This window comes from Anabrus simplex, chromosome 1 (assembly GCF_040414725.1).
Source record: "Anabrus simplex isolate iqAnaSimp1 chromosome 1, ASM4041472v1, whole genome shotgun sequence".
NCBI classification, from domain to species: Eukaryota; Metazoa; Arthropoda; class Insecta; order Orthoptera; family Tettigoniidae; genus Anabrus; species Anabrus simplex.
Genome location: NC_090265.1, coordinates 645,454,076 through 645,467,676, shown reverse-complemented (window position 1 = coordinate 645,467,676; position 13,601 = coordinate 645,454,076). Strand labels below are relative to the sequence as shown.

General features: G+C 37.4%; 1 protein-coding gene across 1 annotated transcript in view; it reads right to left on the bottom strand.

Annotated features, from left to right (window-relative positions):
* The window catches only part of Nrd1 (Nardilysin), a 197,490-nt gene that overhangs the window by 81,740 nt on the left and 102,149 nt on the right, over nucleotides 1-13,601 (bottom strand). The window contains exon 16 of the mRNA XM_067135758.2: nucleotides 4,628-4,862. Within this exon, the coding sequence (XP_066991859.2) occupies nucleotides 4,628-4,862 (235 nt within the window). The remainder of the gene's footprint in view (nucleotides 1-4,627; nucleotides 4,863-13,601) is intronic.

Below are 13,601 nucleotides of genomic sequence, written 5' to 3'. Positions count from 1 at the left end.
GGAGTTGGAAGGAAGCGGCCGTGGCCTTAATTAAGGTACAGCCCCAGCATTTGCCTGGTGTGAAAATGGGAAACCACGGAAAACCATTTTCAGGGCTGCCGATAGTGGGATTCGAACCTACTATCTCCCGGATGCAAGCTCACAGCCGCGCGCCTCTACGCGCACGGCCAACTCGCCCGGTAGATTTTAATGTCAATTGTGTGTTTGTACATTTGTTTTTTTTATGTCAATTGTGTTTTTGTACATTTGTTTGGTTATTAGATGTATTACATTAAGGCTGAAGATGGCCAGCCAAGGCAGAAACTGTCCCTAGTTTAGTAATATAATTCAAAAATATTGCATATTATAGTATTGAAAAGGTGGACCATTACAACATTAATTTAATGATTATTAGGGACCTGAAAAAATCGCATTTGCGATAAATGCAAATTTTTAAATCTTGTACTGAATCCAAGCCTACGGTAATTCTAATGTGGAATAAAATCATTTTTACGCATAAATAGAAGTGCGGCAAAATGCGAATTGTGACCCAAAATGCAAAATAAGAATGAATATGCAATTTTGGTGCAAATTCTGCTAAAATGTGCTATTTTACTGGCGAAAACAACATATTTCAGCAAAATCGTCAGAAAAAAATATGATGCATAAATCTTTTGACCGTTCCGATTGATGAAGAAAAGTAGCCGATCGACTGCTGCTTGCTGACTTTAATCGATATTTACAATGGGAATAGCAAGGGGGAAAAGATCTGTATCGATTATTATCAAAATGTAAATCGAGTGTCAAGTAAATAACGAGATATATGCAGCGTTGTTTTCCTGTTGTTCAAAACTGAAACTAGTGAAGAGCAGAAAGTCGAGCGATCGTTTAGGTTATGGGGCGCTTGAAAGGGCTCAGCAATATGCAAACGATGGTTTATATGCCACAGATTAAGCAACAGTGTTTGGCAACTATTGTAATTGCTGAGTTGTGTGGAAAAAAAAGATAGCATTGCGAAACATGTTAAATCTGAAAAACACGTGGTTAAGCGATGCGATAACAAAAGTTCAACCCCTGCCGCTAGTACATCTCAAAGAAAGCAATCTTCTATGCTTACACAGTTAGATAGTTGTAAACAATGAAAAATTTCCAGAGATAACTTCTCGAAACGAATAGTTGAAGTATTTGCCAAAGCAAATATACCTCTGGAAAAGCTGGAAAGCAAAGAGCTAAGAGCCTGGATTACCGAGTTTTCAAATGAAGAGCTGCCATATATTGATCGGGGACGGTTTAAGTATTACGACATCGAAATCACGCCCAAAATTGAAGGATACCAAATTTGTGCGATTTACATATCGAACTATCTTACCCGTACCCAACTGATCCAGTAATTTTAAATTATTTTGTTATAATTTGAGGTCTTTCTTCCTTTCTAGAAGTTTCATCTGACCACCAGAAAAGAACAGCAGAGAATCTAGTGGAGAAGAGCATCAACATACTCTGTGATGAAACTACAGATAGAATGGGCCGTTGTGTTTTTATCATCATATTCCAAGTCCCAGCCGGATTGAAAAAGGAGCTGAACATTGTTTCTGTGAACTATCTTGATGCAGGAAATGCTACAAACTGCTCTTGTGCTGTTTTAGAAGCTCTGCGCAGTTATAGTGCATCATATGATGCGGTTAAAGTGTTTGTTAGTGACAGTGCCCCGTACATGACCCGGTGTTATGAAACATTAAGTGTGGTCACAGGGGATCATTTAATGCATGTACAGTGCTGGGCACATAAGATCAGCTTGGTTGGCAATAGTTGGGTCGCAGTGATGACAGAGTTAAATCATGTGGTTGCAATGGTAAACTCTGCATTTTTGAACACAAGAAAGCGAAAATATAATTGTTTACAATTCTTAACATCAAAGTATGGTGCTTCAAAGGAAGCAAAACTTTTTCCTGCACCTGTCATAACCCAATGGAATAGCTGGTTTCAGGCTGTCTTCTATCTGAGTGCTTACTTTACTGATGATGTTACATTTTTCAAGATGTCTGACATGAAAGATATCAACAACTGTGGTATTAAGTACCTGACTGATCTGAGTGACCGAGAAGTGAATAGACTTCACTCCCACATGGTTTTTGTCACAGATCATGCAGCTGGATTGGTTGACCTCCTTACTGAACTTGAAGGGTCTCTGTATCCTACCTCTCACCACTTTTACCCCAAACTGAATAACCTTGACGCTAGTTTTACCGTAATTTGTGAGGGGAATTTTTCTGCAGCAACTAATGATGCTTTGATTAAACTCACTCTTCTACAGCAGGCTGCATGTAGAGACACATTTGTCAAAGCTGCTCATTCTCCACAGTTCAAGCTAGCCACATTGCAAGCTAAAGACCCCAACCATAAGCATTGTGTGTCAATTTCTCAAGCTTTGTATCCAAAAAATATAATTTTGAATAACACTGGTAAATTAGATGAGCTTCAGAAATTGTTTGGAGTAACAGATCTCTTACGAAACAATATCTGGTCTGATTACTGTTCTCTGAAACATGCAATTCAAACCCAGATGAAAGAAAGTGAAAAATGTGATGTCATGCTTGCATTAACTGCAGTTCAGACAGAGTTCAGCATATCTGCTATATGCTGTCTTGAGTTGTTGTAGACCCCAACGAACAATGTAGATAGCGAGTGCGTGTTGTCTCATTACAACACAATGGTTACAGACAGATGGTGCAATTTGAAAAAAAATGCAATGCCGAAGTACTGACAATGCTTTCATTTGAACAATGAATTTGCATTGTGTGTGAACCAAGGTCAATAATCACACTTCATAAACTTGGAATCGTTAAAATTAATAACACCATGCGATTATTTCAACTTTGTAAATAGATGCTAATTTCAAAAAAATAGATGCTAATTTTGGAAAAAATAGATGCTACTTTTTCAGGTTTCTAATAATTATTATAGTGATGACTGAGAATTTGACAATGTCGAAGAAAGTGATCAGACATATTCCTAATATGTTTATTTCATCTATAGGAATTAATAAGTGACAATTGTATCATATTTCAAATGTTCAAGTCATCTATAAAGCAATCAATCACAACTCAACTCTGAACCTACAGTACATTCCATCAAAATTGTTTGAAAATGCTGTCCTTGGATCTCACAAAGGAACATTTGGCATCGCAAAGTGAAATACTGACTCCACCAACAAATTTCCAGTCATGTTCAGTGGCTTTCTGGAAAATCTGAGGAAAGAAAAATTACACTCCTCAGAAAACGTCAAGCAGGAAGATGTGAATGCCGTGGAAGTAAACAGGACAGAAAAACCACTATGTATTGTGTAATGTGCGGAAAACTAGTTAACCGGGAACATGTGAGGCCAGTATGAGGAGAATGTGTGGAACAAGTGGATGAGCAACAGGAAATAATGGATCAGGAATGGTGTAAACAAGACTGATCTTTGAACATCCTCTACAGTTCTTACCCTCTGCTCTTCCCTCTGTACCCAACAGGTGTTTCTCATATGCGACTCTTTTGATACAGAAAATGTGTGTCTAATATAAACAACTGAGTGATGCCAGTGTATATGTTATGAGAACATGAATAGTAATATTTCAATAACCAACCTTATGATCACAAATTGGACATATTACTCCAAAACTATATAAATTTACTACATAAATATATCATCATTTACATGGTTTCCAAGATTATAATTTAGAATAAATGAGGATTTTTGCTTGAGGGTGATTTTCACCCATCGCGTCCTTGCATCTCACAGGAAGATGCAAACGCCGTGGAAGAAAAAAGGACAGAAAAATCATGTGCTGTGTGATGTGTGAGAAACTATTTTGCCAGGAACATGTGAGGGTTAAGAATATTCAATGTCATGACAGCTTTAATGAGAGAGCCAATCCTGATAGACATAACTGCAAAAAAACCTACAAAATGGTACCGCTGTGGTCTGAACCACCAACCCTGGGATCTACCCCTCTGTGAAGGGGGAGGGCAGTAGAATAACACCCACAGTATCCCCTGCCTGTCGTAGGAGGCAACTAAAAGGGGCCCCAGGGACTCTCAACTTGGGATCATGGGTTGGCGACCACGGGGCACTCAGCTGAGTCTTGGCATTGCTTCCACTTACTTGTGCCAGGCTCCTCACTTTCATCTATCCTATCCGACCTCCCTTGGTCAACTCTTGTTGTTTTCCGATCCCAACGGTATTAGAACACTTGAGGCCAAGGGATTCTTTCATTTTCACACCCTTCGTGACCCTTGTCTTTCTTTGTCCGATTCCTTCATTATTCGAAGTGTCGGATCCCTTCCATTTTTTCCCTGTGATTAGTGTTATTTAGAGGAAGCTTGCCTAGTTGTACTCCCTCTTAAAACTATAATCACCACCCCGACCACCTTGGGATCTAGAGACCGACACACTACCACCTTAGAGAAAGCCCCTGTAACTAATTAACAATAACATAACATCGACTGACTATTGTTAAGTAATATGTGTTATGCCTCTTCTGCTGTTGCTCATCTCCACTAAATGGCAGTACTGCAGCAATTGTACAAAAATTAACCAGTCAATGTTGAGTACAGCAACTAGTACTTTTTGAGAATAAACTGTACAAATAGACCACATTCTTACCTCTGGAAAAGTGTTTGGTAGTAGTGGTCCACATTTTAATCCTTGACTAATACTGGTACAAGCATCCAAAGCCTCCTGCTCAGTATAGTTTCCCTGAACTAAGCTCTGAATGTAGAGATGCTCTCGAAAATGACAAGCAAACTCTTGAAGTTTGCTGAAGGTGACCTCACTTATTGCTGCCTGTCTGTCAACACTCGTCCAGTGAGTCTGCAGAATAAGAGAAAATCGTAGGTCTCTGTAAAGAAGCATGAATGAGACATGAATGAGACATGAATGAGACATTAAGTAACAGATAAATTATTATCAGCTATGATAATTCTGGAATGAGAATGTTTAGTAGCAGCTCTAATAAATTATCATCAGCTGTTATAATTTTGGAATGGAAATGCTTGGTAGCAGCTCTTATCAGCATTGACTTTTTACAAATATGAATTGCTTGCAATGTTCAAGAGATTAAAACATAAACAATATTGGAAAAAGGGAAAGATTTTCTCCAATTCTGATACCAAGACCAAAAAACTTTTTCTCAATATTACCTGCTGTTAAGTTTCTACCCAAAAGGAATCTATAAGGAGAAATACATGTATTTACATTTGTATTTACATGTATGTATTTACATTCCTCCCATTGGAACAACATCATGTGCATCATGACATTGGCCACCCTTAATGAATGTAGATGCCAACTCCACTTATAAAGCAAGGAAGCAGACAAAAACTTGTTAGGGACTAAGAAAATATTAGTACAAAGAAACTTGTCACTGTTACCAGCATGACACTGGAAGCTACAATTTCCCATTTAACTGATATTTTCCTGGCTGACATACAATTCTCTTCAGCCATTGCTTACCGGCCCTACTATGAGAAGATAGTAATGTATAAAGAGTTTGTCCTCATAAGTTTTCACTTTCTTTCCTGGCTGTTCTCCAATTACCCTTGGTCAACACTAAAACACTAGATGTGTATTAAGTCCTGTTTTACAGTTGGATATCATTCCTCATATAGCATTGTGTCTGTGGTGGTTGTAGTGCAGTGTATTGTGTGTAGATGAAGATGTATACTGGTATTAAGACAAACGCTCAGCCCCACCAAGCTACAGTATTTACTCGCGTATTAGACCCCATTTTCCCCACTTTTACAGCCAAAATAAAAAAGTAAAGGGGTTCCAATATGCAATAACCTCAAATTTTGTGCAGCGAACACATGACTTCTAGGTTATAAAGAACTATAAATTGTACAATTAAACATTAAACACTATTCCTTAACAAACTTATGTCTATAGTCGGGAGTATTTGAGTTATACTGGCTATTTTCATTGGTAGGCAGTATTTCTAAATGTAAAAAGACAATAAATGGTGAACACAACTTTTAGGCCTATATATAAAGCAAATATAGTCATTTTTAGTTACTCATATCACGTCATTTGTTTCATCTCATTAATCCGTATGATGGGGTTGATGTCAGGAAGGGCATATGGTCGTAAAAACTCCCTACTAAGACTCATCTCACTTCACACTCAACCCCATAGAGAAAAGGGATAGGGGTATTGTATTATCATATTATGCAATATTGATACAAAATAACTTAATGGCCAGTCATCTGTCTCTAAGTTGGGCAGCAGGCCTACCACACAATAAACCTGATCACTGCTTTCATTTGAATTATCATCTTGCGCCGCCAACTTCCATGCTACCGGCGTGTTGTCATTCCAAGTGATGTTACCTTCACTGCCATCTTGTCAGCCATGCACTGCAATCGAGAGCATTCAAAGTCCCGTCTCTTTGAACCTTTTAAAAATAGTTTTGTTCCTGACTATAGAGTCCAAACAGTGTGAATCTATTCCCAAATGGTTTCTGGAGATAATCTCTGATATTCCCGGTGGGTGTATGTGTAGCAGAAGCCACTCCTTCCTGGTAAAGCTGTGCTGTAGAAAGTGTACCAAACCACCAGCTGATAACTAGCGCACGTTTCAAGTGACTGGAAGCATTCTTTTGATAACTGTGGCTGTTGAAAGCCAGACCTTTATTTTTAACTATATTTCATGCTAGTTCTCCACATTTATCACATCAGGATTTACATAACCAGCTGTAAACGAGATAAGAGAGACCGCAAAGTTTAGGTTAGGTATGCTATCGCCTGGATAGTGCCACGACGAAAAGAATAAAAATAAATAACAGGAAAGTTTGCCTAATTTATGGATACAATAATATAATGTCGTAATGGTCCACATTTCAATACTATAATATGCAATATTTTTTAATTACATTACTAAACTAGGGACTAGTTTCAGCCCTGGCGGGCCATCTTCAGCCTTAATGTAATATAGTACATCTAATAACTAAAAAAACTTCAAACACATAACTGACACAAAAACAAATCTACAAACACACAATTGAGATTAAAATCTGGGATGAACTAAGAGCAAAATTTGAAAAATAAATTAGGCTCTAAATTCTTAGCATCTGGAGTATGCTCATCATCCAGACTCTTTCTTGCATTAATATTCATAGAATTGTTAGTTCAATCACTGCTAATCATCACAATTTCAATTGCAAAACAGGAACTGGTAAATGTTGATTCTGTAGTCAGATAATCAATCACCAATTCTACTTGAGTGGTGTTAGCAGTATGCAACTGACACATTCTGACATTCATTGACATTAAAATCAAGGATGAACTATGTGTAATTCTGACATTCAGAATGTGTCAATCAATCAATCAATCAATCAATCAATCAATCAATCAATCAATCAATCAATCAATCAATCAATCAATCAATCAGTCAATCAATCAATCAATCACTACTGATCTGCATTTAGGGCAGTCGCCCAGGTGGCGTATTCCCTATCTGTTGTTTTCCTACCCTTTCTTAAATGATCGCAAAGAAATTGGAAATTTATTGAACATCTCCCTTGGTAAGTTATTCCAATCCCTAACTCCCCTTCCTATAAACGAATATTTGCCCCAATTTGTCCTCTTGAATTCCAACTTTATCTTCATATTGTGATCTTTCCTACTTTTAAAGACACCACTCAAACTTATTCGTCTACTGATGTCCTTCCACGCCATCTCTCCACTGACAGCTCGGAACATACCACTTATAATACCAATATAAATGGTCCGTTATTGGACATTACAAATTTTCCAGCTAACTCATTCCTGGCTGCCAGTGTTTCACCCCCGTGTGCTAGGCTGGGCTCATCACTGGTACCTAGCACACCTGACCAAGACGCATGGCTAGTGCATATCGTGGAGGCCACTGTGTAGGCTAATTGTAGCCACCGGCAGTGCCAATGCACTATGAGAGACTTTGTCTCAAGACCAAAAAATTGATGCCTGCTTGGCCATCAGATGATATAGATGGTTCCCATAGGGAATCAGAAATATTTGTTCCGAATGAGTAAATTTATAATACCAATATAAATGGTCCGTTATTGGACATTATAAATTTTCCAGCTAACTCATTCCTGGCTGCCAGCGTTTTGCCCCCGTGTGCTAGGCTGGGCTCATCAGTTGGTACCTAGCACACCTACCAAGACGCATGGCTAGTGCATACCGTGCAATTAGGCCTAAAGTTTGAAATTCAGAAGAACTACCGTACTCAAGGATTACCAACAAAGTTAAACACGTAGACAGAAGATTATTTCTTTAGTATTACTTTATCCTACTATGCTCTAATAGAAATGAAACCTTGTGTTTGGTTAAATGCTTAAGTATCGAAAGGATTGCCGTACACAAAGAAAAACACGAATATAACAGGCAAGAAATTATCTAATATATTATATTATATAGTATTTTTAACCATATCTTCATGTGCCGTCCTGACAATGTCCAACAGCATTTCAGCATGATTTTAACAAGCACTATGGGATCATTTCATTTTATTTACGTTGATTGATGTGGAAACACAATCTAGCAGTTCTGCGTCAGCTGGTGGTTATTTACAGTGTCGTCTACATAACAGAACCACCTGATGGGCCTATGTATCGATGCCTCCAGTGCAATCTTCTCAAACTTCTCCTCAGACAAACTGACGATGACTGGACTTCAGGGACTCTCCAGGTGACCACATTAGTTTGTTCAACGTTACTACAAGTACAGGAGTAACTCAATATTCATGAAATTTGGAATTCCTTATAAAACTACGTACTTGCAAATAATTGCATAATTGTTTCATATTACCTTAGTAATTTACTGGTGTGATAGAGTTCGATGCACTCCTCGAGACAGAGACCCATGTCACATTCCTAGCAGCTGTAACTTGATGTCTTCATTTTGCCATGCTTTGAACACATGATACAACGTCTCTGAGGTTTAGATTTCACAATTTTGAGTGCTAATTTCCTGATAAAATGTCTTTCCTGCAACCTTGGAACTCTATTATCTGATGCGCGCCGGTCTTGAATATTTCGTTCCCCGCCCAGGCAAGCGTAGGCCTATTTTGTAAACAAACCTTCCACAAGCTGAACCCTGTAAAATAACTGCTCGGTGTTTGTCCCTATCTCTTGTATAAATATTTTTAAAGAATTTAGAACGATTGCATTCAAGAGTCGTTTGAACAGCTTTATATACTGCAGTGGTTCCTCGTAATTGGCACTGTCATCATTTATCAATGCATCTGCCAGAGCCATATCATCTCTTACATTATCACTGCTGCTAATATTATCACTACTAAATGCAAGAACCAGGCAGCTCCATTTTTGCTAATTTTTCAGGAGCTAAAAAAACTGTATAAAATAATTATGAATGATGGTATAAATAATTATTTCTGCCAGTATGTTAATTATGACCTCCTTGATACATTCAGTCTGTATTGTAGCAGAATTTTCAATTTTCTTGTCTTTTATAGCAATAAATTAATTTTGCAGCCACATGGTTCTTGCATAGAAAATGTTTAATTCAATGATTTCTGTGTTTTTACTTACCAAAAACTGTATTTTTGCAAAATTTCAATATGAAAACACTTCATAATAAGTCACAGAAATTTGAAGAACCTTGAATATTAAGTGTATCCACTATTACAGTATGACAGTTGATGTTATTCACTTCCAGATGAGGTGTTCACATTATTTTCTCTTGATTGGCTGGTTATGTTGTTGTAATACCACTTGTCAGTAGGAGGTACACAGCGTTCAGCCAGTGCCATTACATCCTGAAATTTTGCTTCCTTGATGTGCAGGGCTTCTGGATACAGTTTCTGACTTGCATGAGGGAACCTTGGAGTACTGTTCTTTTTCAAGAGAGGAAACTCTTGTAAAGAAAAACAACCAATATTCTGAAATGGAGAACTTCTCTTTACCTACACCACTAACATTCTTCTTGAAGGATTCTTCAGAAGTACCTTTATAGTCTAGAAAGCTTTCTCTCTCAATTTGTTGACAACAAATTTTGAGCTTGACCCTCTTATGAGGTTCTCATAGTGATTAAGAACATGCGGAATGTATACAGAATGAATATAGCCATAGCTGCCGTTTGTAAAATACATCTTGAGAGGGTACCATAGGTAGTGGGAAAATTTGTTAAAAACAAAAGCCAAAGTATCTACAGTTATGTCAGTTTTGGCAAGCTGTGTTTTTTCCTTCAAATCACTGTAGGAGTAGTCTAGGATGTGCAAAACTCATATTAAAATTTTCCAAGAAAATCTTCCTGTAGCTGTCATATGATACTACTGTTTTTAAGGAACACTCTTAAGCATTCTGGCTAGTTGAAGGATTAGGTTCCACTGTACCATTTGAATGGTTTTGATCCTTATCAATAAACAAGTGGTACATCTTGCTGATACTCAATTCTGAAGAGAGGTAGTATCTAGTTTGATTATCATTTCGGCCATAATGTGATGAACGGCATGGAAGCTCATTATGTGCTTCTTTATACTTTCAATACACTCTTCTGACAACTTATTAGCTCTATTGCCATGGCGATCTCTATTATCTTATGGCGAGGTAACATTCTCAGTCAAGAATTTACAAATTCTTTCCACTCTACTGCAGGTAATACCATGCAGAGATACACATGCCCCTTTGCAGACTCTATGTTCATTTGCTCCATCCCTGATTTTATGTAGGTACATATGTGACCTCGGAATTCCACCACCAGATTTTACACGGCATCGCTGCACATGCTTTATGGATATGAGGCCACTAAGATAACAATCTTGCTTTTCTTTATCGGCCAGTTCTTTTAAGTGATGGATGTCTTGATTTTTCTTCTGTATTAAATTTATCTAAGCATTTATGAATACATTTACACGGTGGTCCCATTACTCTAGCTGCTACTATCTTGTTTGATGTACTTACATAAGTTTCCCCTTTCACATGTTTTAATTTGTTCATATTTTGCTTCCAGTTCTCAGGTCGGCGAATTTTACGTTTACCTTTTGTCTTACCTGTACCAACGTGCGATGGAATATCACTAGATTCATTTGAAATAGAGACTGGAATGTTGTCATCACCACGCATAACCTTACTTCTAGAATTGTCTGTATCTGAATATAAGTCATCACTGTCAAGAACATATTCATCACTTGAACTTCCACGCGGCAACGATATATCACTCATTGTTGTTTTGTTAGAACACTAAAATACTGTTAAAACAAAAAATATACATAGAAACAATAGCAGTAATAACTAATGAATAGACATGAAGTCAGAAAACCTTGTTATTGAGCAGTAGCAGTTGCGGCACCAGTGAAGATGCACTGAACTAAAATCGACAGAAGAACCAGGTGGCTCCTACAGCTGCCTTGTTCTTGCATTAAAATTATGATGAATGCTATCTCCATGTGGCTCCTTTTCCTTTGTATCGCCAATGGAAGTCATTGTAGCTGCATGGTTCTTGCATAGAAATGTGCGCCTATTTGTTTACATTCAATATATACGAAAATGTCCATTTTGACAAAAAGTGGAGATGCCTGGTTCTTGCATCCAACCCTTCGATTCTGACTAAACTCTGTGGCTTGGTTCTAAAAGGGCCAATGTCATTTTTTATCGAAATTGAGATATTAACTGATACAAACGTGTTTTATCCTGGCTTGCAACATGTTAAAGGGCCAATGTATCTGTTAAGTACTAAACAAACAGTTAATGTTTAATTAAATAAGCCCTTGCCAATAATGTTAGATTACCAATAAAGATTAGAGACCTGGCAATTTTTAAAGAACACGATAGAAAAAATTAGCGTTTAATAAGGTGACTTCCACAAAGAAAGTATAAAGTTATTTAGAGATAGTTGTTGAAAAAAATAATTGGAAAACTATAAGCAAAACTTCAAATGCTCATAGCTCAAAAACAGGTTTTTTGACATTGGCCCTTTTAGAACCAAGCCACAGAACTTTCATTTTAATTATACAATATTTCAAGTATGTTACTGTCAATCAAACCACAGCTGGACCTTAAAATTATGCGCGGCGCATCACACAGACTGATGCAGCTGCAGCGAGACTCAAAGCAACAGGACGAACCTGATCGAGGGGAATAACATTTATGACGAAACAAACCAACTCGATATATATTTCAGGTAAAAGATTGAGATATTACCTCTCAAACGAGATATATACCATGCACAACTGGTTCTTGTATCATATGACAGAAAGCAGCACTAACTTGATACCTACATAGAGCGCTGGTGGAGAGTTACGAAAATATTTCAAGCCAAGAAGAAAAGACAAATATAATAAATAAACCACATTCTGAACGCACAAATAGAGCAAAGAACATCATGCGAAAAGACAAACATATTAGGTCATGATTTCTTTTATTTTTTTCTGTGGGAAAGAATGAAGCAAACAGGTTTTTAAAAAAACAAGAGATTATTCCTCAGACTTACTTGAAAAATTTATCCTTGCACAAACAACTACATTATAACGAACTACAATTCTTGTTTTACAACACTGATAAATGCCAACATTTCTTCTTGGAATCAAAAACATTTGCATTTCGATAACTCCAAAATTCTTTACACTACAACAATAAATGCGAGGCCATGTATGGGTCTATGCAATGTATAGAGGTCGGTGCTGAGGGGTAAAGCAATGACTGAAGAGAATCATGATGTCGACCAGGAAAATGGTCAGCTAGATGGAAAATTGTAGCTTCCAGTGGCATGCTGGTAATGACCACCACCACGACTAGAACAATAGCAGAAATACATAATTTCTAAACAACCCATGTATATAGTTGAGCAGGAAATACATCATGACACAATATATTGCATGTGGAACTACCATGTTATATCTTTGCTTCTCTATGTTTTTGAGCAATGATTCAAAAACATATGCTATCTGCCATCTATTACTTACGTTACTGAAGCTTGTGCTTGTTCATATCCTCACGGGAAATTTCGTAAACTTAGTTTATGTATGTGCACGTCTATGGCTTTTGGGAATCAACTGCTAGCTGATGAAAATGGCTGAAGTAGTACTAGATAGTGAGAAAGTGTTCAAAGTTTTGACGAATGATGTGAGGATTCTGATTTTTGCCATACGGATGAAGAAGTTTATGATGACTTACTTCCTGAAATCAAGGGTGAAGGAATAAGTGATAGTGACTAAGAAGAATTACAACCACCATTTGCAGAGAGTTGCAAAACTTGTATCGTACACAGTTCGTGGAAAATAATTATCCGAGAACTCCTCTCTCAGCCTGAGTACAAAAACCAACTGATGTAATCGTGAAAGGACTGTGTGGATTTTTAGAAATTATGCTGAGTGTGATGTATACAAACATAACACAGAAGTATAAGAATACCGATCTACTGATCCATTCATCCACACTCTTATTATTTTCTTGGCTCATGCTCTGTAATCATTATAAATTAAATCTACAGTTCTTTCATTTCAATGACAACAGTTCCCTACGTCAAAATGACAAAATCAGCCCAAAATAAGAAACAAAGGACCATATATTAGTGCAAAGATTGTAGCAACTTCTGTGTCCACTACCACATTTTGTGAAATACACACACAAAAAGCATTAATC